Consider the following 24,924-nt stretch of genomic DNA (forward strand, 5'->3'; position numbering starts at 1 on the left):
CCCGATGTCACAGGAAGGCCAAAAAGATCATCAAGGACAACAACCACCCGAGCCACTGCCTGTTCACCCCGCTATCATCCAGAAGGCGAGGTCAGTACAGGTACATCAAAGCGGGGACTGAGAGACTGAAAAACAGCCTCTATCTCAAGGCCATCAGACTGTTAAACAGCCATCACTAACATTGAGTGGCTGCTGCCAACATACTGACTCAACTCTAGCCATATTAATAATGGAAAAACTGATGTAATAAATGTATCACTAGCCACTTTAAACAATGCCACTTTATATAATGTTTACATACCCTACATTACTCATCTCATATGTATATACTGTACATTAAATGTATTTCAGTCATGTCTCTGTTTGAGCTGTCTTTTACATTGTCTCTTATCTTTTGATAATAAAAATGGATTGTGTGTCTATAAAGAAGTTTTGCCTCTGGGAGTGTTCTTGAGCCAAAAGCGGTGCTTATAGTCTCCAGAAATGACCTCATTGGGCAGAAAGGGGGACTCCTCCTCAGCAAAATAAATGTATTTCAAATGTCATTTATATAAATAATAGTACAAATAAAATAGTTGGTTTCTTTTCATTAGGATGTTAGATAAATGACTGCAAAACAAGTCCTTTTAGTAAAAATTATGAAATAAATAGAGGTACCGGCAAATAATATTCTCATTCATGTTTTAGCGCATCGATTCACTCTGTGCTCTTTGCGATCTGGGCTCTGCTCATGTGACTGTCTGTTTCCTAAACTGGGAAACAGTAGACGGATAGCTAGCACAACGAATTAGCGCCATGCAAGAAATTATGTTGAAATAGCTTTTCCAGAGGATATGAATGTAATCAATCGCAAGTATAATAAGATTGTTATTTGTCAATCATATTGGTAAATGCATGAATGTGTCAAAGCGAAGTGTAGCCAGTACTCCCCGTACATTTTTGCTTGCTAGCGAATCAGCTAGCTAGTCTCAGCTAGCTTTAGTTGGTCCGCCTACGATGACAAATTTCAACAGAAATACAATAAATAAAGGTAGGCCATGGCCTCTGTAGACTTTTAGCAGATTGTTTGTTAAGTCTCATATATATGTTAAAATGCTTGTATAGCTAGGTAGTTATGCTAATATCCGGGACTGGCACTTAGGATTGCTAGCTACCCCTCCTAGCTAACTTTAGCTAGGTAGCTAACTAGCAGCTTTTTTTGTATTGGCTATTTACCAAGTTTAGCGGGTTAACATTGGTAGTATGCCGTTTTTCCTGGGTAGCCACACACGCAGAGTCTGACAAATTAGCTAACGGAAGCTATGAAAAAAAACATTTGCAATTCGCTGGGCTTCTGGTTACTAGCTATCGTTTTGAAAGGATTGGTTGTGTGTTTGTCCACCGAATATGACACGTAGTTGAGTTTTCTATCTAGTTAATATTTGCTTGCTACATTTGTTTTTGACTACCTGGTTGATTAGCTGACCATTTTCTAGCTCGTTGGTTAGCCCTAGTTGTTTCATAACCATGTCTTGAGTTAGCTAATATTAGCAAGCTGACCGCAGCGGTTTTTACTTTCGATATTTGGAGTACGGTCGTCAATACCTCTCTGACGGAAGGTCCTAGGATGACGGTAGAGAGTTTATTTGTATATATTTTTTTACCGATGGTCCCACTCTTTCCGAGCCAGCAAGGATGACATATGCTGCTTTCTGGCGCTCCCGTTGGTTAGGGACCATCGTAAAAGTGCAATACCGGTGATTGCGTGTAAGCACTTTTTGTTTGTTGTTGCAATCACATTTCTCTTCAGTGGGGTTTAAACAAAAGTTGGCATCCAATGTTTGTGGTGCATTACCGCCACCAACTGTCCAAGGGTAAAACAAACAAACTCCATACAGTGATTTGGGGTGTAATCCAGACAGTTTTGTAAAAAAGTGTGTTTCCCATTTCTTCAATAGCTCCCTCCCCAGGCTCTTGGGCATGAGAGGGTAACACTGCTTGCGACAGCATTGATAACTCCTTCCTTGAGAAATCCATTAGTCCCAGGAACCGCTCGGCCACATCCACGATAATGTAAATCTTCCCTCCACTTTAGCCATGCCGTTGATCACCATTGCCATAAAAATCACAAATTCCACGTAATATCTCTGGCTCCTGCTGGTGGGAGGCCAACTCTGCAGCGAATGCCTATCCAACTCCATGGAGTCCTCAGAAGAATCATTCATTCCCTCAACCATTTTGATCACCTTTGCATATGAAATGCTCAGGACGGCTCTGACTTTGTCAACTTCATTCTCTTTCGACCTCGACAGGCACTCTGAAGATTTCCACCACAGTTGCAACACTTAACACAGTTTCTTCATTACATTCACCATGACCTTCTTTTCCACACCTTCCACCTGCAGACATTTTGTACATGTCCAAACATTCTACAATACACCATTTACACTGCAAAGGCCTGGAAATAAAAGTTCTTACCAGGTTAACTCGGGTCGGGAGGGACTCCCCAAAAAAACACAAGAATAGACAAACTCTTTTCTTTCTTGCCATCAACTCAAAAATGTATCCTACATGCATCAACCGCTCCATGAATACTCTTCAGCACTTTGATGCCTACTTCCTCCAAGACACCGGAAATGAATGCCTTGACAGGTGCTCTTCTCCGTAGCTCAAAGCATGACACAGCACAGTCATCCATTCGCCCGAGATTCCAAAACAAGCTTCTTCTGTTCAGCAGAAACACAAAAAATCAAGGCCAACCCAATCCTCCTGACCGCCTTTATTTCCACTTCTCTCCACTATCTTGGATACTTCCAACAAATTCGCCAATTTGGGCCCCAACCCAAATTGGCGAATTTAGCCCTATATGAAGATTATACACACTACATAGGGCCCCCAGTCGCTGAAGGGCCCAGCATTTTTATTAGTTACCGCTAACTACTAAGGGTGATATATTTGAACCATTTACAAGGATACTGTTCAAAAGCTTCCTATCAAGGTGAACTAGAGATGTAAAACCACAATGTGAAGTAACAATAATTTCTCTGGATACAATGATACATGATACGAATATCTCTGGAAGAAATAGAGACCCACACACTGTCGAAAAAAGGAATATATCCAAAATTGAGGCTTGAATGCAAAATAAGGATGTTCATTGAAACATGGTGCCCAAAAAAACACATTGTTTTCACTTTTTATTTATGCACCTTCTTGCACTATGATACATTTTTTGGGGTACCATGTTTCAATGAACATCCTTATTTTGCATTCAAGCCTCAATTTTGGATCTATTATTTTTTTAGACAGTGTGTGGGTCTCTCTTTCTTCCAGTATTCTTATTTTGACTCCTACGCATCTGGAACATACACTTTTCAGTAGATCATTCAAGACTATTCCTGGAAAATTTGGGGTAGGTGCAACATAAGACAAAAAAATGACAAGGGTTTGAGTGAGAGGACTAACTGGTGTCTCCAAGTGGCCACACACCAAGTGTGCCCAGTTCCTAATTAATTTCAATGCACTTTTATGACTCAAAGAAGAGTCCTCAACTATAAGGTGCTTTTATTTGTAATTTGAATTCTTTTTTTGCTCTCCTAGCTGTGCCACTGAGGAACTAGAGCAAGCACACTTGTAGTTTTGTTTGGAACACAAACCTGCATCCCCGCAATCACACAATTACTGTTGTTGTTAACGTAATCCAACGGCCTATTATAAATCACAATCTGGGTCAGGTGGGCATCATTTGAAATCTTGTTCTATTGCCAACATGACTATCTAAATGCTAGAATATGATCTTAGTATTGGGCTTTCACAAGGCAATTCAGAGAAACAGATTGTAACTTTGGTGCGTGTAGAAAGGAGTCATGAATGCGTTCAGGAGCGTGTTCCGCTACAAATTTTCTTAACAATAGATAAACAGGCTCGTTCTGTTCAGAACAACTCAGGGTATGACGCCATGTCATCTTGTTACGAATCATCAAACATAGTGATCATAAATGTTCACACCGTGTATGACATGTTTTATGATATTGGAATGTGAAGTGGACATTTGGGTTCCCAGGTGTTTGGCTTGCTGGTATGACATCAAAGCGGTATTTATTATAATCCTCAACATCTCATCTTTCAAAATACATAGAGTCCTCTTCATTTACAGTATTTCCCTCACTTAGACAACAAAACATTTGCAAAATGTGCCCAATTTGCGGGATGGATGTGGGCAACTTCATGTCTCGTGCAGTGCTTAAGTTTGGAACGGCTGTCAGTCAAAACCCATACAGCGCTGTGAAGCCTGAGCTCTGACGTTAATGTTACTGTATAGCCATTGCGTTGCATTATAGGTGCTTATCAGTGCCATTTTCAACCCCTTTATGGGTACAAGTGTAAAGGGTTAATTCACGTACTGATCAAATTTTAAATAGCTTCCAGTACAATTGACATACACCTAAAACCACTTGATGTTGGGTCACTGACCTTCCCATTAGAAATGCAATTTTTTATTTAAGTGATTTTGGATGAATATATCCTGTGATGAGTCTAATATTCAATAGCTCACGATCCATATAAGCTACAGATCAACTTGATCTCTATCAAAGTACATGTTTTTTTATATATTTTTTATCCTCCCGTTTGATTCGCCAGAAATATTTTTCATATTAGTGTTTTGGTTACTAATGCACATGCAGATGTTATTTTCTATAGTTAATATCCAGATGGTTTTGAAATCCAACACTGAAAATACTTTCAAATATTGTACATATTTATCATGTAGTCACCTCAAATTTTTGCCACCCTTGATAAAAATTAGCAAAAAATACTATAACATTAATAATTTAAATACGGAACTATATTGTATGTTAAAAGAAATTGGTGACGTTATACTAAACAAAAACATAGACGCAACAATTTCAAGATTTTGCTGAGTTACAGTTAATGTAAAGAAATCGGTCAATTGAAATAAATTCATTAGGCCCTAATCTATGGATTTCACATGACTGGGCAGGGGTGAAGCCATGGGTGGGCCTGGGAGAGCATAGGCCCACCCACTTGGGAGCCAAGCCCAGCCAAAAAAGGGATTTATTACAGACAGAAATACTCCCTCCCTCTGACGATCCCACAGGTGAAGAAGCCGGATGTAGATGTCCTGGGTTGGCGTGGTCTGCGGTTGTGAGGCCGGTTGGACGTACTGCCAAATTCTCTAAAAAGAAGTTTGAGGTGGCTTATGGTAGAGAAATTTACATTCAATTCTTTGGAAACATCTCTGGTGTAAATTACTGCAGTCAGCATGTCAATTGCATGCCCCCTCAACATGAGACATCTGTGGCATTGTGTTGCGTGACAAAACTGCACATTTTAGTGGCCTTTTATTTTTCCCCAGCACAAGATGCACCTGTGTAATGATCATGCTGTTTAATCAGCTTCTTGATATGCCACACCTGTCAGGTGGATGTATTATCTTGACAAAGGATGTAAACAAACTTTTGCACAACATTTTGAGAGATATAAGCTTTTTGTGCGTATGAAAAATCTCTGCAATCTTTTACTTTAGCTCATAAAATATGGAACCAGCACTTTACATGTTGCATTTATATTTTTGTTCAGTGTATATTGTTTTATAGTAACACAATTGGATAGACAAAGATATTGTTTAACAAGTAATACAAAAACATGTCAAAGTAAACAGCACCCCTGTTTTCGAAACTCCAGCAACCACCTACTGTAAAATATAGGGGTGGATCTTTGATGTTATGGGGCTATTTTGCTTCCACTGGTACTGGTCATCATGAACTTTACCAAGTATATGGACATTTTAGCCAAAAACCTGGAATCATCTGCCAGAAGGCTGAAACTTGGTCACAAGGGGGTCTTCCAGCAAGAAAATAACCCCAAGCACACATCAAAATCCACAAACATATGGTCAGTTGATAACAAAATCAACAAAGTGACTTTGCTACAAGTGATTTTAGCTCTCAAGTACATGCAAGTAGGCTACACAGTAGGTTGCGTGCGAGTGAGAAAGATCACAGGTCTGTTTGACCTTGTATTTTACATAAAAGTAATTAAAAATAAACTAGATAACATTTCTAAATATAATTGTTGTGAGAAAAATATAACCTTGGTTTAAGATCTCTAGATCATTTAATTGAGACAAAATGTAGGTTTTCAGTAAATGCCAGGTTAAGACAGGCCCTTAGCCATGGGTGCATAATATTCCCCCATTGAAACCAATGTAAAGTCACTTTTTTAAGACTGAATGGAATGGTGTGAAAAAAACGCTGTAGCTGCGTTGATCTCTGTCATCAGATTATACATGTATCACTCTATTCATCCTAGCTAAGATCTTCTATCGAAGAGGTATTGAGAGAAAACTCTGAATATCAAACCAATATCCAAATTGAATACAAAATTTACGGCGGTACCATGCTGTTTTCTTACATATTTGCTAGATAGCTAGCTAGCTAATTTCTTGTTTGTTGTTAATAAGCTAGATATATTCGTCATTTTACCCAATACTTCTTATTTGAAGTTAGCCTAGCTACATGGTTAACAATGTAAGCTAAAGCTGACCTCCCAAGGTAGTCGGCCACTATTTTGAAAATATACTGTAGGTGCTTGTTTAGACGTTTACAGTGGTTTAATATTTTGTTTGTTAGTTGAGCATTTCAGCAGTCAGAATGATCATTCTTATGTGATTTGAAAGGTAGTATTTCACCTGTTTTCTCGACAACCATGAACTATTTGACAGCTTGAGAGCAGACATTTTCCTTGAAAACCCGCAGTTGTCTATTTAATAACGACATGTACCTAGGCACCAGGCCTATGTTTAGTCGGTGTCAGTAGAGATTAAATATCAGCATTCCTTGAATACGGACATATAGACTAAGTGTTTAGTATCAGCTTGTAAATATTTGTATCATCTTGATAAAAATGCCTTGGGGTTTCGACCCTAAGGTCAATGTCCACGCCCACCCGGAAATCTAATTAGCATAATAATAAAATATTCCTTAAAAATCCTTCATTTTAAGCTAGAGAGATCTGTTTTTTTTTTGTGGCATTGGATGTGTCTAAATCCACTGCGTCCGCCTATGTAACACTTCTGCATTTGCGGTGACAGAGCTAGAGTGGTGTTTGTCAGACCATGAGACATCCCGAAAATCGGTCTTCTCACAAAATCGTCTTTAGCGTCCGAATAGTTTGGCCTACAAAACTATGACCCTTCTATGGAAAGATTGACTGTCACAAACACAGTGGTGTTCTCCGTTTTGCTCCATGACCCCACAAGCGTCTCGGGACTCGTCTGAAGTTTGTACAGCCGATCTGCCAACTTCTGTCTGTAGCGTCCGAACATTTTGGGCTACACCCTAATATGACCCCTCCGTGTCAAGGTGAGACTCTCCCGAATACGTACATGTTTTGCTCTAGGACGCCCACGGGCCTCACAAGACTCGCCTGAAGGTCCCTCGGTACCAGTTGAACAAAATTAATGGAGGTATATATGGAGACTGTTTAGTGCCCAAAATAAGGTGTTAAAAACATGTATAAAAAATAAATAAAAATAAAACTTTCTTATACAGTTGAAGTCGGAAGTTTACATACACCTTAGCCAAATACATTTAAACTCAGTTTTTCACAATTCCTGACATTTAATCCAAGTAAAAATTCCCTGTATTAGGTCAGTTAGGATCACCACTTTATTTTAAGTATGTGAAATGTCAGAATAATAGTAGAGAGAATGAGCTTTTATTTCTTTCACCACATTCCCAGTGGGTCATAAGTTTACATACACTCAATTAGTACTTGGTAGCATTGCCTTTAAATTGTTTAACTTGGGTAAAATGTTTTGGGTAGCCTTCCACCAGCTTCCCACAATAAGTTGGGTGAATTTTGGCCCATTCCTTCTGACAAAGCTGGTGTAACTGAGTCAGGTTAGTAGGCCACCTTGCTCGCACACGCCTTTTCAGTTCTGCCCACACATTTTCTATAGGATTGAGGTCAGGGTTTTGTGATGGCCACTCCAATACCTTGACTTTGTTGTCCTTAAGCCGTTTTGCCACAACTTTGGAAGTATGCTTGGGGTCATTGTCCTTTTGGAAGACCCATTTGCGACCAAGCTTTAACTTCCTGACTGATGTCTTGAGATGTTACTTCAATATATCCACATAATTTTCCTCTCTCATGATGCCATGTATTTTGTGAAGTGCACCAGTCCTTCCTGCAGCAAAGTACCCCCACAACATGATGCTGCCACCCCCGTGCTTCACGGTTGGGATGGTGTTCTTCAGATTGCAAGCCTCCCCCTTTTTCCTCCAAACATAACGATGGTCATTATGGCCAAATAGTTAGATTTTTGTTTCATCAGACCAGAAGGACATTTCTCCAAAAAGTACGATCTTTGTCCCCTTGTGCAGTTGCAAACTGTAGTCTGGCTTTTTTATGGCGGTTTTGGAGCAGTGGCTTCTTCCTTGCTGAGCGGCCTTTCAGGTTATGTCGATATAGGACTTGTTTTACTGTGGATATAGATACTTTTGTCCCTGTTTCCTCCAGCATCTTCACAAGGTCCTTTGTTGTTGTGCTGGGATTGATTTGCACTTTTCGCACCAAAGTACGTTCATCTCTAGGAGACAGAACACGTCTCCTTCCTGAGCGGTATGACGACTGCGTGGTCCCACGGTGTTTATACTTGCGTACTATTGTTTGTACAGTTGCTCCCTTGGATGAACCAGACTTGTGGTGGTCTACAATTGTTTTTTTTCAGGTCTTGGCTGATTTCTTTTGATTTTCCCTTGATGTCAAGCAAAGAGGCACGGTAGAAGGTAGGCCTTGAAATACATCCACAGGTTCACCTCCAATTGACTCAAATTATGTCACTTAGGCTATCAGAAGCTTCTAAAGCCATGACATAATTTTCTGGAATTTTCCAAGCTGTTTAAAGGCACAGTCAACTTGGTGTATGTAAACTTCTGACCCACTGGAATTGTGATACAGTGAATTATAAGTTTACAAATGTTTGTAAAAATGATTTGTGTCATGCACAAAGTAGATGTTCTAACCGACTTGCCAAAACTATAGTTTGTTCACAAGAAATTTGTGGAGTGGTTGAAAAACGAATTTTAATGACTCAAACCTGTGTAAACTTGTAAACTTCCGACTTCAACTGTATCTTTCAGATATAGGATAAACACTTCAGAACAAACTTCCTTTGTATTTTTATTTTGGGACTATGTTGTTCCATGTAGTGATTATGTTATTCAATTTGTTTGAATGGGCAAACAGCGGTAAGGCCCAAATAATTATTCATCAAATATTCTTTCATGTTTTTTTGATACTTCAAAAAGTCTTAAAATTCAAAAAGCAAGATTATCCTTGCTGTGACATTCCTAAAACATTTCCATATAGCTTAGTAGCACCCCATCCCCCGGCTTAGACGGGGCTTAGACTCTTATGGGTTAAGGGAGTGCTAAAGCGGTACTGTTTTGCCAATTTGGAACCAAAATATGACAAAATTCTAAAACAGCGCACTGTGTAGGCAACCTTCCAGATGTGAGGTTTTAGCTTTGGCTGCATGTGTATGCTAGCCAGAGAGCTGCAAACTTGCATGTTTTTATTTAAGGACACAGAATATCTTAGTACTGATCTCCTAAATAGTTCCATAGCACTCATTGGGGAATGCTGCCTCTAGCTGTCAGTTTACATAATCGGCTATCTTCGCCAGTCATGCTACAAATAAAGTTCAGGCCTAGAACTGCCCCCTCACATCACACAGCACACACCCTCATGATCTACAATGTGGTCCTCTGTCAAACTCTCATTCTCTGTTACTTCAATAAAGTCAACTACTAGGCAACCCTCTTTTTCCCCTTCCCTTTCCCTGTGCAAAACCTATGCCTACCCCACCGCAACAACTAACTACGATCTCCTTCTTGGCCCTCTCTTCCCTCCGCAGCCTCTGCATGGCGAGCTAGCAGCAGCAGAAGTGACTCTCCCTAGAGCAGGCAGAGAGCAGTGGTGTGGCCCCGGCCTGTACAGGAGGAGAACCATGGCCTCTCGTCATCAAAGGAACTCTGTGCGGATCCTGTCCACCCGGGAGCGCGGCTCGCAGGCCTTTGGCTCCCAGCGCCTCCTGCAGCAGATGGTGGAGGAGAAGGTCCGCTGGATGAAATGGCAGAGTCAGGTAACAGCTAAAGACGACCCACTATCCCATTGAAGAGATTAGTCAAAACTGCTTTGGTGTCAACTAGGGCTGGGCGATATGGCCAAAATATTATATCACAGTATTTACATATATATATATATTTTTTAATTGGATGGTATGATGGAATTTTTTTGTTTTTAAATAATAAAAGTTCTACATTTGCTTTATGAGTAGTGAGTGATCCTAGGGTGGCAAAACACACATTCTAAGTGATTTCAATGAGTCTTTCTCCATTCTGATTGTTTTATACTGTTCAATTCAACTTCAACCAAAACAAATTTCAGCACTTTTATCATTTCTGCCTTTCCTGCACTCAATTACAGTGGTGGAAAAAGTACCCAATTGTCATACTTGAGTAAAAGTAAAGATACGTGAATATAAAATTACTCAAGTAAAAGTGAAAGTCACCCAGTAAAATACTACTTGAGTAAAAGTCTGAAAGTATTTGGTTTTAAATATACTTAAGTATCAAAAGTAAATGTAATTGGTAAAATGTACTTAAGTATCAAAAGTAAAAATATAAATAATTTCAAATTCCTTATATTAAGCAAACCAGGTGGCACCATTTTCTTGTTTTTTAAATTTACGGATAGCCAGGGGCACACTCCAACACTCAGACATAATTTACAAACAAAGCATTTGTGTTTAGTGAGTCCTCCAGATCAGAGGCAGTAGATGATCAGGGATGTTCTCTTGACAAGTGCGCGAATTGGAGCAATTTCCTGTCCTGCTAAGCATTCAAAATGTAAAGAGTACTTTTAGGTGTATGGAGTAAAAGGTACAGTATTTTCTTTAGGAATGTAGTGAAGTAAAAGTTGTCAAAAATATTAAAGTACAGATACCAAAAACAATTACTTAAGTAAAATTACTTTCAAGTACTACTTAAGTACTTTACACAACTGCTCATTTCAGATCATTTCCACACTGCCACGTAAGGCTGCACGATATGAGCAAATAATCTAGGACTTATTTTTAACCAAATGTTGCAATTGTGATTTGACTTGCGGATTAGAGCAAAACTGTTGGAATAATGGAAATAGAATGACTATTCTAATTCTATATTTAGAAAATAATAGTGGTCACTTTGAATACAGTGTTGTTTGAGATGACAACAAAAAAAAATGCCAGGGAGGAGTTATTGTGACAGGGTAGGAACAAAGTGTTGATAAGTGTTTCCTAGGGGACCCTATAAGCTTTGGCTATGTTTTCTCTTAGCTACTTATGTAGCTAACATATTCTTGCTTTGCATATTCCTCTTTGACTCAAGATACTGTTGCACAAACAACATGCTGATTTAGGTCTACACCATCACTGGTGTTAATCAGGCTGTATTAGCTAGCTAGCTATTAGCATTAGCATCTAACAATTAGCGTCTCACAAGATTCAGGGCAACTTGCTAAGAAATTACAAACTAGCTGTTTGCTGATGTAAGAAACACAAACCAATAGAGTCATTCTAGAACACTAGTAGAGTTATATTAAGAAGCAAAGTGAAAACAGCATTGTTGTCATTCATCAACGTTGTTGCATGTGCTGCGTTGCCCATGCAGACTGAACGCAAGTGTCTCGTGGTTGAGGAACATCAAATGCGCCCCTTGAGTGACAGGGGGCGTGGCTAGGTCTGTGTGGAAAGTGGCACGGAGAGAAAGAGCGGAGAGAGACGACTCAAGTAGCGAAGTAAACTATAAAAATGGACATTACACATGGCATATCACATTTAACTAACCAAACATTCAAATAACGGTACAGAAAAACCCAAACCGGTCCCTGCATCAATACCGGTATATCATAAAATACGGTATACCGCCCAGCCCTAGTTGCAACAGATATGGAATAGTAATAGGCGATCCATCTCTCGCTGCCCACTTGCTGCAGTAGGCGTTTTGATCTGGAGTGCAGTATACCATTGATGTAACTCGTCACCATGGAAACAATGCCCTGTGCTTATCTTTATGATCTTCAGTCTTTTTGGGAGCTGTTCTTCAAAATCCCTAATAATTTGAAGTTAATGCATCACAATTCGACTTGAATCAAGTCATAAGTTTAAAAAACCTGTCTATTCTGTGTTTGTCATTTTGTGCTTTTAATAATCAATGTGCTACCTCCGTGTAAGGCTCTGGCGTTAAGTGATGTTTGTTGCCTCACACAGAAAGTAGAGCTGCCAGATAGCCCTCGCTCCACGTTCCTGTTGGCCTTCAGCCCAGACCGGTAAGGAACTCAACTGACCTAGCCGCATGATTCGATTCATGAGAGCATTTGAGAGGCAGGGCTTCCTTTAACATTAACATTATAACAGCAGCAGTACCATTCACTCCGTGCACCTGTTTTCTCTCTCCCCCTCTTCTATCTACTCTGATAGGACCCTCATGGCTTCCACTCACGTCAACCACAACATCTACATCACGGAGGTGAAGACTGGAAAGTGCCTGCATTCGCTGGTGGGCCACCGCCGCACACCCTGGTGTGTGACCTTTCACCCCACCATCCCTGGCCTGGTGGCCTCCGGGTGCCTTGACGGAGAGGTCCGCATCTGGGACCTGCATGTAAGTGGTGCCTTTTCTAAAACACAGACAGACCCCTATTAAGATGAATAGGACAAGTTTCAGGTCCCCGCTTGCTAAGTTGTATTGGTATATTTTATTGTTATGTTAGTTTGTAAGACTCCCATACACAGCACAGTCTCGACATAAGTAAATGTTGAGGTGTACCCCAGGGAACTCGCCTTTGTCCGACTGGTTTGTTGCGGCTCCAGGCGTCATAAGGAAACTTTTCCATCTTCAATGTGTTGCTATTGGTTGCCTAGTTGATAAACCCTGATCACAGCAGTCCGCATTCCGTAAACATCAGGCAAATGTTTTCTATCCAGTATTGCCGTACCGTTCTTGTTTCTTTCTCTATTAAACCCCCTTCTTGTGTTTGTTTCTGCAGGGTGGCAGTGAGAGCTGGTTCACAGAGAGCAACGTTGCCATTGCCTCGCTTACCTTTCACCCCACCGCCCAGCTCCTCCTCATCGCCACCAACAATGAGCTACACTTCTGGGACTGGAGTCGGCCCGAGCCCTTCGCCGTGGTGAAAACCGGCAGCGAGACTGAAAGAGTCAGGTCGGACACCATTTAGGCACAATTATATTGTGTTCTATTTCATTCTGTGTGACACATATTTCGGAAGATGGATTTTAAACATGTACAAAATGTCTTAACATTTATGTTCCATTCACATGCAACAACCCCCAGTGTAGTGAACATGTTGTATGGTTTGCTATGATTAGGATATCTTTGAGTTTATGAAAATCTCAGCTCCATCTCTGTCAGGTTGGTGAGGTTTGATCCTTTGGGGCACAATCTTCTGACGGCTATTGTGAACCCCTCCAACCAGCAGGTGAGTCATTCGTCGCTTAGTGCCCGAACGTTATGCTGAGTTGGGAATAAGGCACATTGTTTTCTGTCTAGAAATGAAAGAATCTTCTCAAAGCCTTAAAAACATGGCTGTACCCTAATACCCTTAAACATTCAACATGACTGTACCCTAATATGTTCTGTAGAATGATGATGACTCCGAGGTCCCCATGGACAGTGTGGAGATGCCCCACTTCCGCCAGCGCTCCTTCCTGCCCTCCCAGCCTGTACGCCGCACGCCAATCCTCCACAACTTCCTGCACATCCTGTCATCGCGCTCGTCCGGTGCGCAGGCTGGGGGTGATGTGTCCCGCCCTGGCGGGGAGGGCAGCGGCGAGCCCCCCAGTATGCCTTTGGGCCAGTACCCAGCCTCGCAGGACCGTGGACTGCCCTACCCAGGCTGCACCCAGCACCTGGGCATGGTGTGCCTCTGCAGCCGCTGCATGGCCAACCGCAGCCCCTCTCTGGGGGAGAGTCCCTCCACCTCCAGGCCTGTTGTCCACCCCGAGCTTCCCCAGGTGGCCTCTCAGCCAGCCCCCCACGCCTCCACCTTTTCGGCCCGTACGGAGCCCCGGCAGCCTTCAGAGCCCACTGGAGCCCAGCAGCGGCCCTCGGCCTTCACCACAGTCTACTACAGTGCCGGCAGCTCCCTGCACCGCGCCGTGCCTACCAGCCACGTGGCCAGCCAGCCCCTGAGCCAGCAGCTGTTGCCCCCGCCCACCATCCACCAACACCAACCCCCATCCCGCCCTCTGCCCGGACCTGACTGGACACGCAGCCTGCTAAACATGAGAAGCTCAGAGAGCGGGGTCGGAAGTGGGGGGAGCAGTGGAGGGGGTATGGGTGGTGTTGGGGGTGGGATGCTGCCCCCTCGGACCAGCTCGTCCTCTGTCAGCCTGCTGTCAGTGCTGCGGCAGCAAGACGGCTCCTCCCAGTCCCCCGTCTACACCTCCGCCACCGAGGGACGAGGCTTCCCCCCGCAGCCGGGCGCCGAACTTGGCTCCAGCCCTGTGGCCAATCAGAGAGGAGGAAGTGGTGGTGGAGGAGGAGGGGTGGGCTCCAGCAGTGGGCACCACCCTTTCTGGGATGGCACGCGCAGCAACCCGGCCTCGTTCCGCAATGTGCTCCAGTGCAATCTTAGCCGCTACTTCATGGAGTTCGACCGCATGCAGGACCTGGAGTTACCGCTGGGGGCCGCCAGCGTGGATGTCGGGGGAGGGGAGGGCGGCCAGGAGCAGATGCAGGAGCTGCTCAACAACAACATAGACCCAGAGAGACCCGGGCCCTCCGTGTCCTCCCACTACCAGCCCCAGCCACCCCCACCTGCCCCTACTGAGAACAACCCCCCTCCCTTCTCTAGCGCCGCCCACTCCTCCCGAGGCCACCTGAACCGCTGCCGGGCCTGCCACAACCTGCTCACCTTCAACCACGACTCCCAACGCTGGGAGCGCACCAGCCCAGCCTCCTCTACCTCCGCTGTCTCCACTCAGGAGGGCTCCAGCTCTCCCTGGCGGCAGCCCCCCAGCCCTGCCTATGAGGAGCCCCATGCATCATCACGGAGCCGGGATCCACACCCCCATCCCCAAGAGAGGGAGAGGAGGGTAGTCCAACCCCCTGAGCCCAGCGAGCTACAGCCCTCCCCAGGCCCTCACGTTGCGGCCATGCCCTTCCCCACCATTGCGTCGTCCTCTGCCCAGCCCGGGGAGCAGACAGTGGGCCTGGTGTTCAACCAGGAGACAGGCCAGTGGGAGCGCGTCTATCGCCAGGCCACCTCCAGCCGCTCTGCCGATGCACCACCAGAGGCCTTAAGCCAGGAAATGCCTGTGGATAACCCGGATGAGGATTCTCTGAGAAGGTAGAGTAATGAGAAAGGCCTTGGTAGTCTCTGCGGTGTTGTTTTTTTGCTCAGCCCAGTGTCCTGTTTAGTAGGTCACACCGCAGCAAAATATTTTGAAACGGAAAATGAAAATGAGCATTTCTTATTGAATGAGCTCAGATAGTACCACTCTGTTTCGGACTGTTTTCTTCAGTTTGGTATCTACTGAACACCACTTGTCTCACTTTATCTAGTGATCCACTGTGGCATGATAACATTACAGCAAGTGACTACTGGTCTGCTTTATGCAGTATTTCCGTGATAGACTTATATTGTCCAAATAGTTGGATTTGTATAAAACAAATAGACTCCCTTTGCAGAGGAGATGATTTGCTGATCCATTGTTTGGTGGGTTTGTTCACAGAAGGCTGTTGGAGTCCTCCCTCCTCTCTCTCTCCCGCTACGACATGGGAGGATCCCGAGAACACCCTATCTACCCAGACCCCGCCAGGTACCAATCTTAACCCCTATTAAAATGGTATCATCTTTGATAGGATAAAACCCATTGAGTAAGGTTGAAAAGATCCTTAGGTTTCCAGGTGTGTTAACAAACTGAAATTTTGGGTGAAGTTTCTGGAATTTTGCAAGCCTACTATGAACCCTACAGCTGTAATCCCCCATTAAACCCTTCTATCTATGGTTATTTTTTCGGTAGGTTGTCCCCGGCTGCGTACTATGCCCAGAGGATGATCCAGTACCTGTCAAGGCGGGATAGTATTCGCCAGCGCTCGCTGCGCTACCAGCAGAACCGGCTGAGGACACTCTCCTCCTCGTCGGACAGCCCTGCCGGCAACCCCTCGGCCGCCATTGAGAACAGCGACGTGGACTTTGAGGAGCTAGAGTGAGTTGGCGGCAACCCATCCTGGGTCCGGTTGCCCGATAGTGATGGAACTTAGTCTTAAATGTGTTTTAACGATGCATCTTTCCTACAACGGCCGAAGATGTAAAATGCGTTTCCCAAAACACCAAGCAGAGAGAACGTTTGCTAAGTGCGTCATTGAGGCATGTGTCGATACTGATAGGGTCGAAAGAAAGGGAGTGCTGCTCTCGGATCAGCTTTCTCCATTTAAATCTTACCTTAACATTAGAATTATTCCACAATACTGACGATGGATCAGCTCCAGGAAAAATATTATCACCTATGGCCGCAAATATTGAGGAGGCTTATTCTAAGGCTTACCCGATAATAATTCACTAAATCACAGATTTGGCACATCATTGCACACATGTTAGGCTAGACATGAACTATATTGAGACAAATTACAGACAGTAACCTACAAGTATTATAATGTAACTAAATTGATTGAACATGAAATGTATTTCAATATGATTGAAATAGGTCTATGGCCTACTGTTTATCTTTTAATTCTGTCATCTCGGTTTTCATTTTGAAGGATCTTTTTATACATTGGTTGTTGGTAGAAATTGCAACTTTGTATTTGTAGTCAACTTTGTTCCGAAGTAATCGGCGGTCTCAGAGAGAAGGATGAACCGTGTGTTTCCATGTTTAGCAGAGATCTTCTGTGTAGAAAGTAACGCGGAAGGGCAAAACAGTATCTAACGACGGACTCAGCTGTTCTACGATTGGTCTGAGGCAGGCGTTAGATAACGAGCGTTTTCAGGTGCAATGTTAATAATGATGGTTTTGGGAAACCGCTCCAGAGATTTAACGATGCTCCTATGAAGTTTCTAATGATGGGAAACCGGGCCCCGGCCCCTTAAAGCTAAACAATGACAAAGTGGTCACGCCGCCTCTGTTTTGGTAAATAACTGAGGGATGGACCTGGAGAAATGTTACCACTTTCAAATTCATAGATAGAGATATGGATGTAAGGACAGATCGGTGGCAGGCTGTCGACCAATTTTATTAATGCACAATTTGCCTAAATGGATCATGGAAACAGAAGTTTTATTGTTTAGTTATAATGTCGTTACATCCAGCTGTTTTTATCGACACAAGACTGCACCGTAGCAGGCAATTGTCGCATCTGTTTTCTATGTTTTAAATGTCGACAAAAAGTCAATGGATGAGTTCATGTTTACGAACATTGGAGTAAAACACGCTTATATTTTGGGTTCTGATGGGGTATGACAATCGAACTAAGCTCATGAGGTATTTATAAGTTATATTCTTCAATAGTCAATGTATATATAATTTATATATATAATGAATTTATAGGTGCAAATATGGATGTAGAAAATAAGGATTCCACCTTTTTTAAAGGGATATTACGCTCTTCAATCAAAGTATGCCAGTTGTTTTCAGGAGATAAAATGGGGTTAAGTAGATGTCCCAGGCCATCTTGTTGGAAAAGATAAGAACCATATACTGTCCAGATTTACGTTGCTTATCTTTTCTATTAAGTTTGGTTGAGGCATATAGCTGGATCTACACAACCGATGGTGTGGGAGGTGGACTAGTCTTGAAATCAGAGTTCAGTGATCCTACTTTGAACCCTTAGCTTCACCACACGTCTCCCAATAGCCTCTGTTTTCCCAATAACTGTGGGTGTGTTTAACAGTGATAACGGCGACAGGACGAGGCACAGAACACCGCGCAATGCCAGGATGTCTGCTCCTTCGCTGGGGCGCTTCGTTCCCCGGCGCTTCCTGTTGCCTGAGTATCTGCCCTACGCTGGGATCTTCCACGAGAGGGGACAGCCTGGCCTTGCCACTCACTCCTCTGTCAACAGGGTCTTAGCAGGTAAAAACCAAGATTCTCCCACTAAAGTGCCCTCTGCTTATAGAGCGTGTGGGTTGAAGTGATCCAATGGTCCTGTACTCATGTCATCATTATTATAGTGGTCTATAAGACGAATGCACTGTAATACCCTTAAACCAGTACTGTGCCAAGCTGAGCTGTATTTCACTGGCCTGATTACCCATCCTTTGTAGTTGGTGGAACCATTCTGCAAGGTGTAAAAGAGGATATCCAAGCTAGCGTAGTACAGTTTAAGTGTGCAACAACTGACTGGTCGACTGCTCACAAATGTTATCCATTTGATTGTGTTCATTGTTGCTGTCTGCAATAATGGTAGACAGTCCTGTTCCTACTTCTCTTTCCACTGACCAAAAATGTTTTTCTCCCGTCTCTCAGGTGCCTCCATCGGGGACGGCCAGTCGGCGGTGGCTAGTAACATAGCCAACACCACCTACCGGCTGCAGTGGTGGGACTTCACCAAATTTGACCTGCCTGAGATCAGCAACGGTATGTGAAATGTTCAGAACGTTGCAGGTAGAAATAGAATGAATCAAGATGCCACGATTCCATATTCTATCTGACAGGCAGTCGTATCTGTTCCATACAATGCACTTCTCTAAACATTCTGTAATGTTACATTCTCCTAAACAAGCCCCAGCTTGTTTTCTTGCCCTGATTGCATTTACCTTGGTAGAATTATACTGTAGTATTGACATCATGTGTGTGGGGGGGTGCGTGTGTGTGTGGTGGAGTTATTCTATTCTTGTGGGGACCTAAAATGCCCAGAAATCCCCACAAGAATAGTAAAACCAGGACAATTCGCCGTCGTGGGGACATTTCCCACGTCCCCATGAGGACAAAAGCAATTTTCAGCATAGCAGTTAGGTTTACGGTTAAGGTTAAAATTAGGGTCAGCATTAGGGTAAGGGGTTAGGGTTTGGGTTAGGTAAAATATGATTTTGAATGGAAATACATTTTAAGTCCCCACAAAGATAGAATAACAAAGTGTGTGTGCATGTGTGTGTGCGCAAAATTAAACTGTAGTATTGACATCCTGTGTGTGCCTGCGTGCTTGAGTGTATTCCCCACCCCTTCCAGCCTCTGTGAATGTGCTGGTGCCAAACTGTAAGATATACAACGACGCCAGTTGTGACATCTCAGCGGACGGGCAGCTCCTGGCCGTGTTCATACCCAGCAGCCAGCGGGGCTTCCCCGACGAGGGCATCCTGGCCGTGTACTCCCTGGCCCCTCACAACCTGGGGGAGATGCTCTATACCAAGAGATTTGGTAAGTCATATCACGTGGTCCTCTGTAGATTAATTGGTAGAGCGTGGTACTTGCAACGCCAGGATAGTGGGTTTGATTCCCGGTTGGTTCCCATTGGGATCAATTCATCTGTATGTAAATATTGTATGCATGCATGGATAAAAGTCACTTTGGATAAAAGAGTTTGCTAAATGAGATGTTATTGTATTATATTATTTAGAAGGTCTTGCCGTCATGGACTTGACCCACAGGATAGAACTATAGCAGTGTTTCCCACACCTTTTCTTCAAGTACCCCCGGCCAATCCACTTATTCCAGTGATGGCAGACTTGATTCCATTGTTCAACTAATCACCTCATTAGTTGAATCAGGTTTGCTAGTTCTGGAATTACGTCGAATGCGTAGAACGTCTGGGGGTATTTGAGGAGAGGTTTGCGACACCGAACTAGAGAATCTATGCTGAACAAAAATATAAATGCAACGTGCAACAATTTCAATGATTTTACTGAGTTACAGTTCATATAAGGAAATCAGTCAATGTAAATAAATTCATTAGGCCCTAATCTATGGACTTCACATGACTGGGAATGACTGGGAAGGGGCGCAGCCATATGGGTGACCCACCCACTTGGGAGCCAGGCCCAATCAATCAGAATTTGTTTTTCCCTACAAAAGGGCTTTATTAAAGAAATAAATACTCCTCAGTTTCATCAGCTGTCTGGGTGGCTGGTCTCAGATGATCCCGCAGGTGAAGAAGCCGGATGTGTATGTCCTGGGCTGGCGTGGTTACATGTGGTTGTGAGGCAGGTTGGACATACTACCAAATTCTCTAAAACAACATTGGAGGTGGCTTATGGTAGAGAAATGACCATTCAGTTCTCTGACAACAGTTCTGGTGGACATTCCTGCAGTCAGCATGCCAATGGCACGCTCCCTCAAAACGCGAGACATCTGTTGCATTGTGTTGTGGGACAAAACTGCACATTTTAGTGGCCTTTCATTGTCCCCAGCACAAGGTGCACCTGTGTAATGATCACGCCGTTGAATCAGCTACTTTATATGCCACACCTGTAAGGTGGATGGATTATCTTGGCAAAGGAGAAATGCTCACTAAATGTAAACAAATTTGTGCACAAAATGTTGGAGAAATAAGCTTTTTGTGCATATGGAACATCTTTTATTTCAGCTCATGAAACATGTAACGTTTATATTTTTGTTGAGTATAAATCATTGAATCTAATAAATTAGTGCACTAAAGAGGATATTATTTTTAGTGAACCTAAACTATACTACGATATCAACCTAGAAGAATCATACCTAACCTTGTCAGTTTGTCTTTCTTCTCCCACAGGTCCCAATGCCATCTCGGTGAGCCTGTCTCCCATGGGCTGCTACGTGATGGTGGGCCTAGCATCTCGCAGGATCCTGCTACATCCCTCCACTGACCACATGGTGGCGCAAGTGTTCCGGCTGCAGCAGCCCCACGGCGGCGAGACCTCCATCAGGGTGAGAAAGATCTTTTTGTTTCTGTTGTATTCCATAGTGAACATGACCCTGGTTACATGTTGCTGTTAACCTATGTCAGTAGTGGGTGGGTGTGGTGGTCAACAATGAGGGAGAACATAGTAGGATAAGTAGGGGGGGTTTAAGATGGTCATACCATGGATCATTTGGCTATTTGATTTTGCATTTTAGGACCCCTATAGGTGTCCAATAAAAATACAAATGTGATGAAATATTGAGTTTGGCCTTTACTACTATAGAAACACATTGAATAACACATTCACGAATGACAAAAAACACACACAGTGTGAAGTGTCATATTTTGAAGGAGATATAAGAAGGCTCGTGAAATATATGCAGTACCAGTCAAGTGTTTGGACACACCTACTCATTCAAGGGTTTTTCTTTATTTTTACTATTTTCTACATTGTATAATAATATTGAAGACATCAAAACTATGAAATAGCACATAAGGAATCATTCAGTAACCAAGTGCTGCATCAGATGACCTGGCCTCCACAATCACCTGACCTCAATCCAATTGAGATGGTTTGGGATGAGTTGGATTGCAGAGTGAAGGAAAAGCAGCCAACGAGTGCTCAACATCTGTGGGAACTCCTTCAAGACTGTTGGAAAAGCATTCCAGGTGAAGCTGGTTGAGAGAATGCGTGGTTGAGAGAATGCGAGGCAATGCGAGTGTGAAACATGCTGACCACCGCTCGCGGTGTTATTCAATCATCGCAGTGCTATTCAATCATTGCACCCACACTGCTGACGCGCCTCAGCGAGCATCTGCGTGGCCAGGCGCTAAAATACAAGGTTCTATTTGTGACGCTCAATGCGCTGCAAGTCCGGCCTTTCCCTTCTCCTCATTGGTTTTTAGGAGCATATGCCCACGTGGGTGATTGAAAGATGAACTGACGTCCACACTCCAGTCGGTTGTAGTAATGCACCGTAAAGTTGGTTGCCAACCGCCATATAAAGTTCAAAGAAGTAAAAAAGAAGCCGGAGGAAGGAGGACAAATGACGAGAAAGGAATTCAGTTTACAGTTTTATCTGTGGATTAATTGTCGGAGTAGATGACCTTGTGCATTTCAGGTAAAATAACAACCCAACGTTTATATCCCAGGACAAATTAGCTAGCAACGGCAAGCTACCTAGCTAAATTGCCATAAATGTTTAATGCTTTTCGACTTGTTCCCAAATTAATATAATTGGTTCAGAATTTGTTTTGATATTTCAACCTGCGTGTCCTGAACGTGTCTGGTGTGGGGGTACAAAATCAACATGCGCGCGATGGCGCACTCAGGCGCACGCGCGCGTCTGGTTTGGGTCAGCATGTAAAGCTGTCATCGAGGTAAAGGGTGGCTACTTTGAAGAATCTCAAATATTAAATATATTTTGATTTGTTCAACACTTTTTGGGATACTACATGATTCCATGTGTTATTTCATAGTTTTGATGTCTTCACTATTATTCTGCAATGTAGAAAATAGTACAAATTAAGAAAAACCCTTGAATGAGTGCGTGTGTCCAAACTTTTGACTGGTACTGTAGATCCTGAGCGATATATCGGTTCACTTATATTATTGGCCGATGTTGACCTTTTAAATTTTATATTTGTATTGGCCGATAATTTCTCTGATATTCAATAAATAGGATGAAAAAAGGGAATCTCATGCTTATCTAAACACTTGCAGCCATTTTCATGATGTTTCACAATGTAAGAAGTCAACATTTGAAGCATATTTCTTGGATAATTGCTGTTTTGGATGGCAATTTAGGTTTAAAGCTTATTTCAATCAATTCTACTAATTTGTGACCGACCGGCTCAAATCGGTCTTATCTAGCAACATTTTTACATTGGATAAAAGTAAAGACTCAGAGCTACAAAATGGTATATCTTACACTGCATTTGAGGAACACTGGGAAAGTAATTCTTCTTTAAAAGTTGATAAACTTGTAAACACATTTTTGAGAAAAGTGCCTTTGAATGTTTTGGTACCTACTGGAGAGCACTCCTTTGTCAACACCCATTCAGCATTGTTCACACCCTCTTAAGCCAGCCCCTCCCATCTCTTTAAGGATTCACATGTGAGGTCATGTGCTAAACAGTGAGTAGTATAGTAAAGATTAAAAGTAGCAGCCTACATTAAGGGAAAATTCCAGGTAAACAGAAAGTGTTCAGATAAAAAATATTTTATAAATATTAGATGACGCTTACCCAGACACACTTGTCTAAATTGATTGGTCATGTGAAAGAAATGCTATAATTGCCAGCCACATCTGGTGGAAAAAGTACTACATTGTAAAGATAGAAAATGACTGAAGTAAAAATAAAAGTCACCCACTAAAATACTACTTGAGTAAAAGTCAACGTATTTGGTTTTAAAAATACTTAAGTGTCAAAAGTAAATGGAATTGCTAAAATGTAGTTACGTATCAAAAGTTAAAGTATAAATCATTTCAAATTCCTTATATTAAGTAAAACAGACGGCACAATTTTATTTTTTATTGACGGATAGCCAGGGGCACACTCCAACACTCAAACAATTTACGAACAAAGCATTTGTGTTTAGTGATGCAGATCAGATGCAGTAGGGATGACCAGGGATATTCTCTTGATAAGTGTGTGAATTGGACAATTTTCCTGTCAAAATGTAACGAGTACTTTTGGGTGTCAGGGAAAATGTATGGAGTAAAAAGTACATTATTTTATTTTGAAATGTAGTGAAGTAAAAGTTGCCAAATATATAAATAGTAAAGTACAGATACCTCCAAAAAATACTTAAGTAGTAGTTGAAAGTATTTTTACTTAAGTACTTGACACAACTGGCCACATCTTTCAAAGTGGATGGGTCTTTACAGATGGTGTAAATGGTACAGCCAAATGGTTACTTGCATAGTAGCGATATCAGTAATAGATAGTGTCAATATAAATCAAATAATATACAGTATGTACAAGAACAATATCAATAACGATATCAGTGACAGATGAGGTAGTTATATGCCAACGATAAGGGGTAAAGTGGCTGAGCAGCAGGATAAAATAAAAAAAATAGTGGCAGCAACGTATTAGGAGAGAGTCATTCTTCGTCGCAAAACTCCTTGATCTTCTCAAAGTAAGTTTGTCTAGCTGTGTCCAGTCCAGGTGGTGCTTATACAGGCAGACCATCTATGGGAGGAAGGATGTCAGCGTTGCGCAGCAGCTGAAACCTGGTCCCGACAGTCTGAACACGCCTTGGCGACAACACCAGGCTCCAGAGCATCAAAGCTGTAAAACAGGAAAAAAACTAAAGAAATGTAGAAGACATTACGACATCAAGGGAGGAACTCTGCCTAGATGGCCAGCATCCCGGAGCCGCCTCTTCACTGTTGACGTTGAGACTGGTGTTTTGTGGGTACTATTTAATGAAGCTGCCAGTTGAGGACTTGTGAGGCGTCTGTTTCTCAAACTGGAGTTTTTCTAAATTTGGTGAGGAAAATGTTTAATTCAATCTACACACAATACCCCATAATGACAAAGCAAAAACTGTTTTTTAGACATTTTTGCAAATGTATTAAAAATAAAGAAACTTATTTATGTAATTATTCAGACCCTTTGCTATGAGACTTGTAATAGAGCTCAGGTGCATCCTGATTCCATTTATCATCCTTGTGATGTTTCTACAACTTGATTGATGTCCACCTATGGTAAATTCAATTGTTTGGACTTGATTTGGAAAGGCACACACCTGTCTATATAAGGTCCCACAGTTGACAGTGCATGTCAGAGCAGAAACCAAGCCATGAGGTTGAAGGAATTATCCGCAGAGCTCTGAGACAGGATTGTGTTGAGGCACAGATCTGGGGAAGGGTACCAAAACATTTCTGCAGCATTGATGGTCCCCAAGAACACATTGGCCTCCATCATTAATAAATGGAAGAAGTTTGGACCCACCAAGACTCTTCCTAGAGCTGGCCGCCCGGCCAAACTGAGCAATCGGGGGAGAAGGGCCTTGGTCAGGGAGGTA

The 24,924-nt window shown here is 42.7% G+C and overlaps 1 protein-coding gene across 4 annotated transcripts in view; it reads left to right on the forward strand.

The window, feature by feature from the left end:
- The first annotated feature begins 704 nt into the window (after nucleotides 1–704).
- LOC129866615 (activating molecule in BECN1-regulated autophagy protein 1B-like) overlaps nucleotides 705–24,924 on the forward strand; it is a 111,078-nt gene continuing 86,858 nt past the window's right edge. For 2 of the 4 annotated variants that reach the window (XR_008761498.1, XR_008761499.1), the window contains exons 1-13: nucleotides 705–1,030; nucleotides 9,923–10,150; nucleotides 12,320–12,378; nucleotides 12,530–12,713; nucleotides 13,099–13,271; nucleotides 13,482–13,548; nucleotides 13,712–15,420; nucleotides 15,806–15,892; nucleotides 16,097–16,282; nucleotides 17,964–18,145; nucleotides 18,539–18,649; nucleotides 19,241–19,429; nucleotides 20,760–20,914. Coding sequence is in view for 2 of the 4 variants with exons in the window: in XM_055939371.1 (XP_055795346.1) it covers nucleotides 10,016–10,150; nucleotides 12,320–12,378; nucleotides 12,530–12,713; nucleotides 13,099–13,271; nucleotides 13,482–13,548; nucleotides 13,712–15,420; nucleotides 15,806–15,892; nucleotides 16,097–16,282; nucleotides 17,964–18,145; nucleotides 18,539–18,649; nucleotides 19,241–19,429; nucleotides 20,760–20,914 (3,237 nt within the window). In the remaining 2 variants the exon portion in view is untranslated. The remainder of the gene's footprint in view (nucleotides 1,031–9,922; nucleotides 10,151–12,319; nucleotides 12,379–12,529; nucleotides 12,714–13,098; nucleotides 13,272–13,481; nucleotides 13,549–13,711; nucleotides 15,421–15,805; nucleotides 15,893–16,096; nucleotides 16,283–17,963; nucleotides 18,146–18,538; nucleotides 18,650–19,240; nucleotides 19,430–20,759; nucleotides 20,915–24,924) is intronic. The other 2 variants (XM_055939371.1, XM_055939372.1) reach the window with 1 other exon arrangement.

This window comes from Salvelinus fontinalis, chromosome 12, assembly GCF_029448725.1.
Source record: "Salvelinus fontinalis isolate EN_2023a chromosome 12, ASM2944872v1, whole genome shotgun sequence".
Lineage (NCBI taxonomy): Eukaryota > Metazoa > Chordata > Actinopteri > Salmoniformes > Salmonidae > Salvelinus > Salvelinus fontinalis.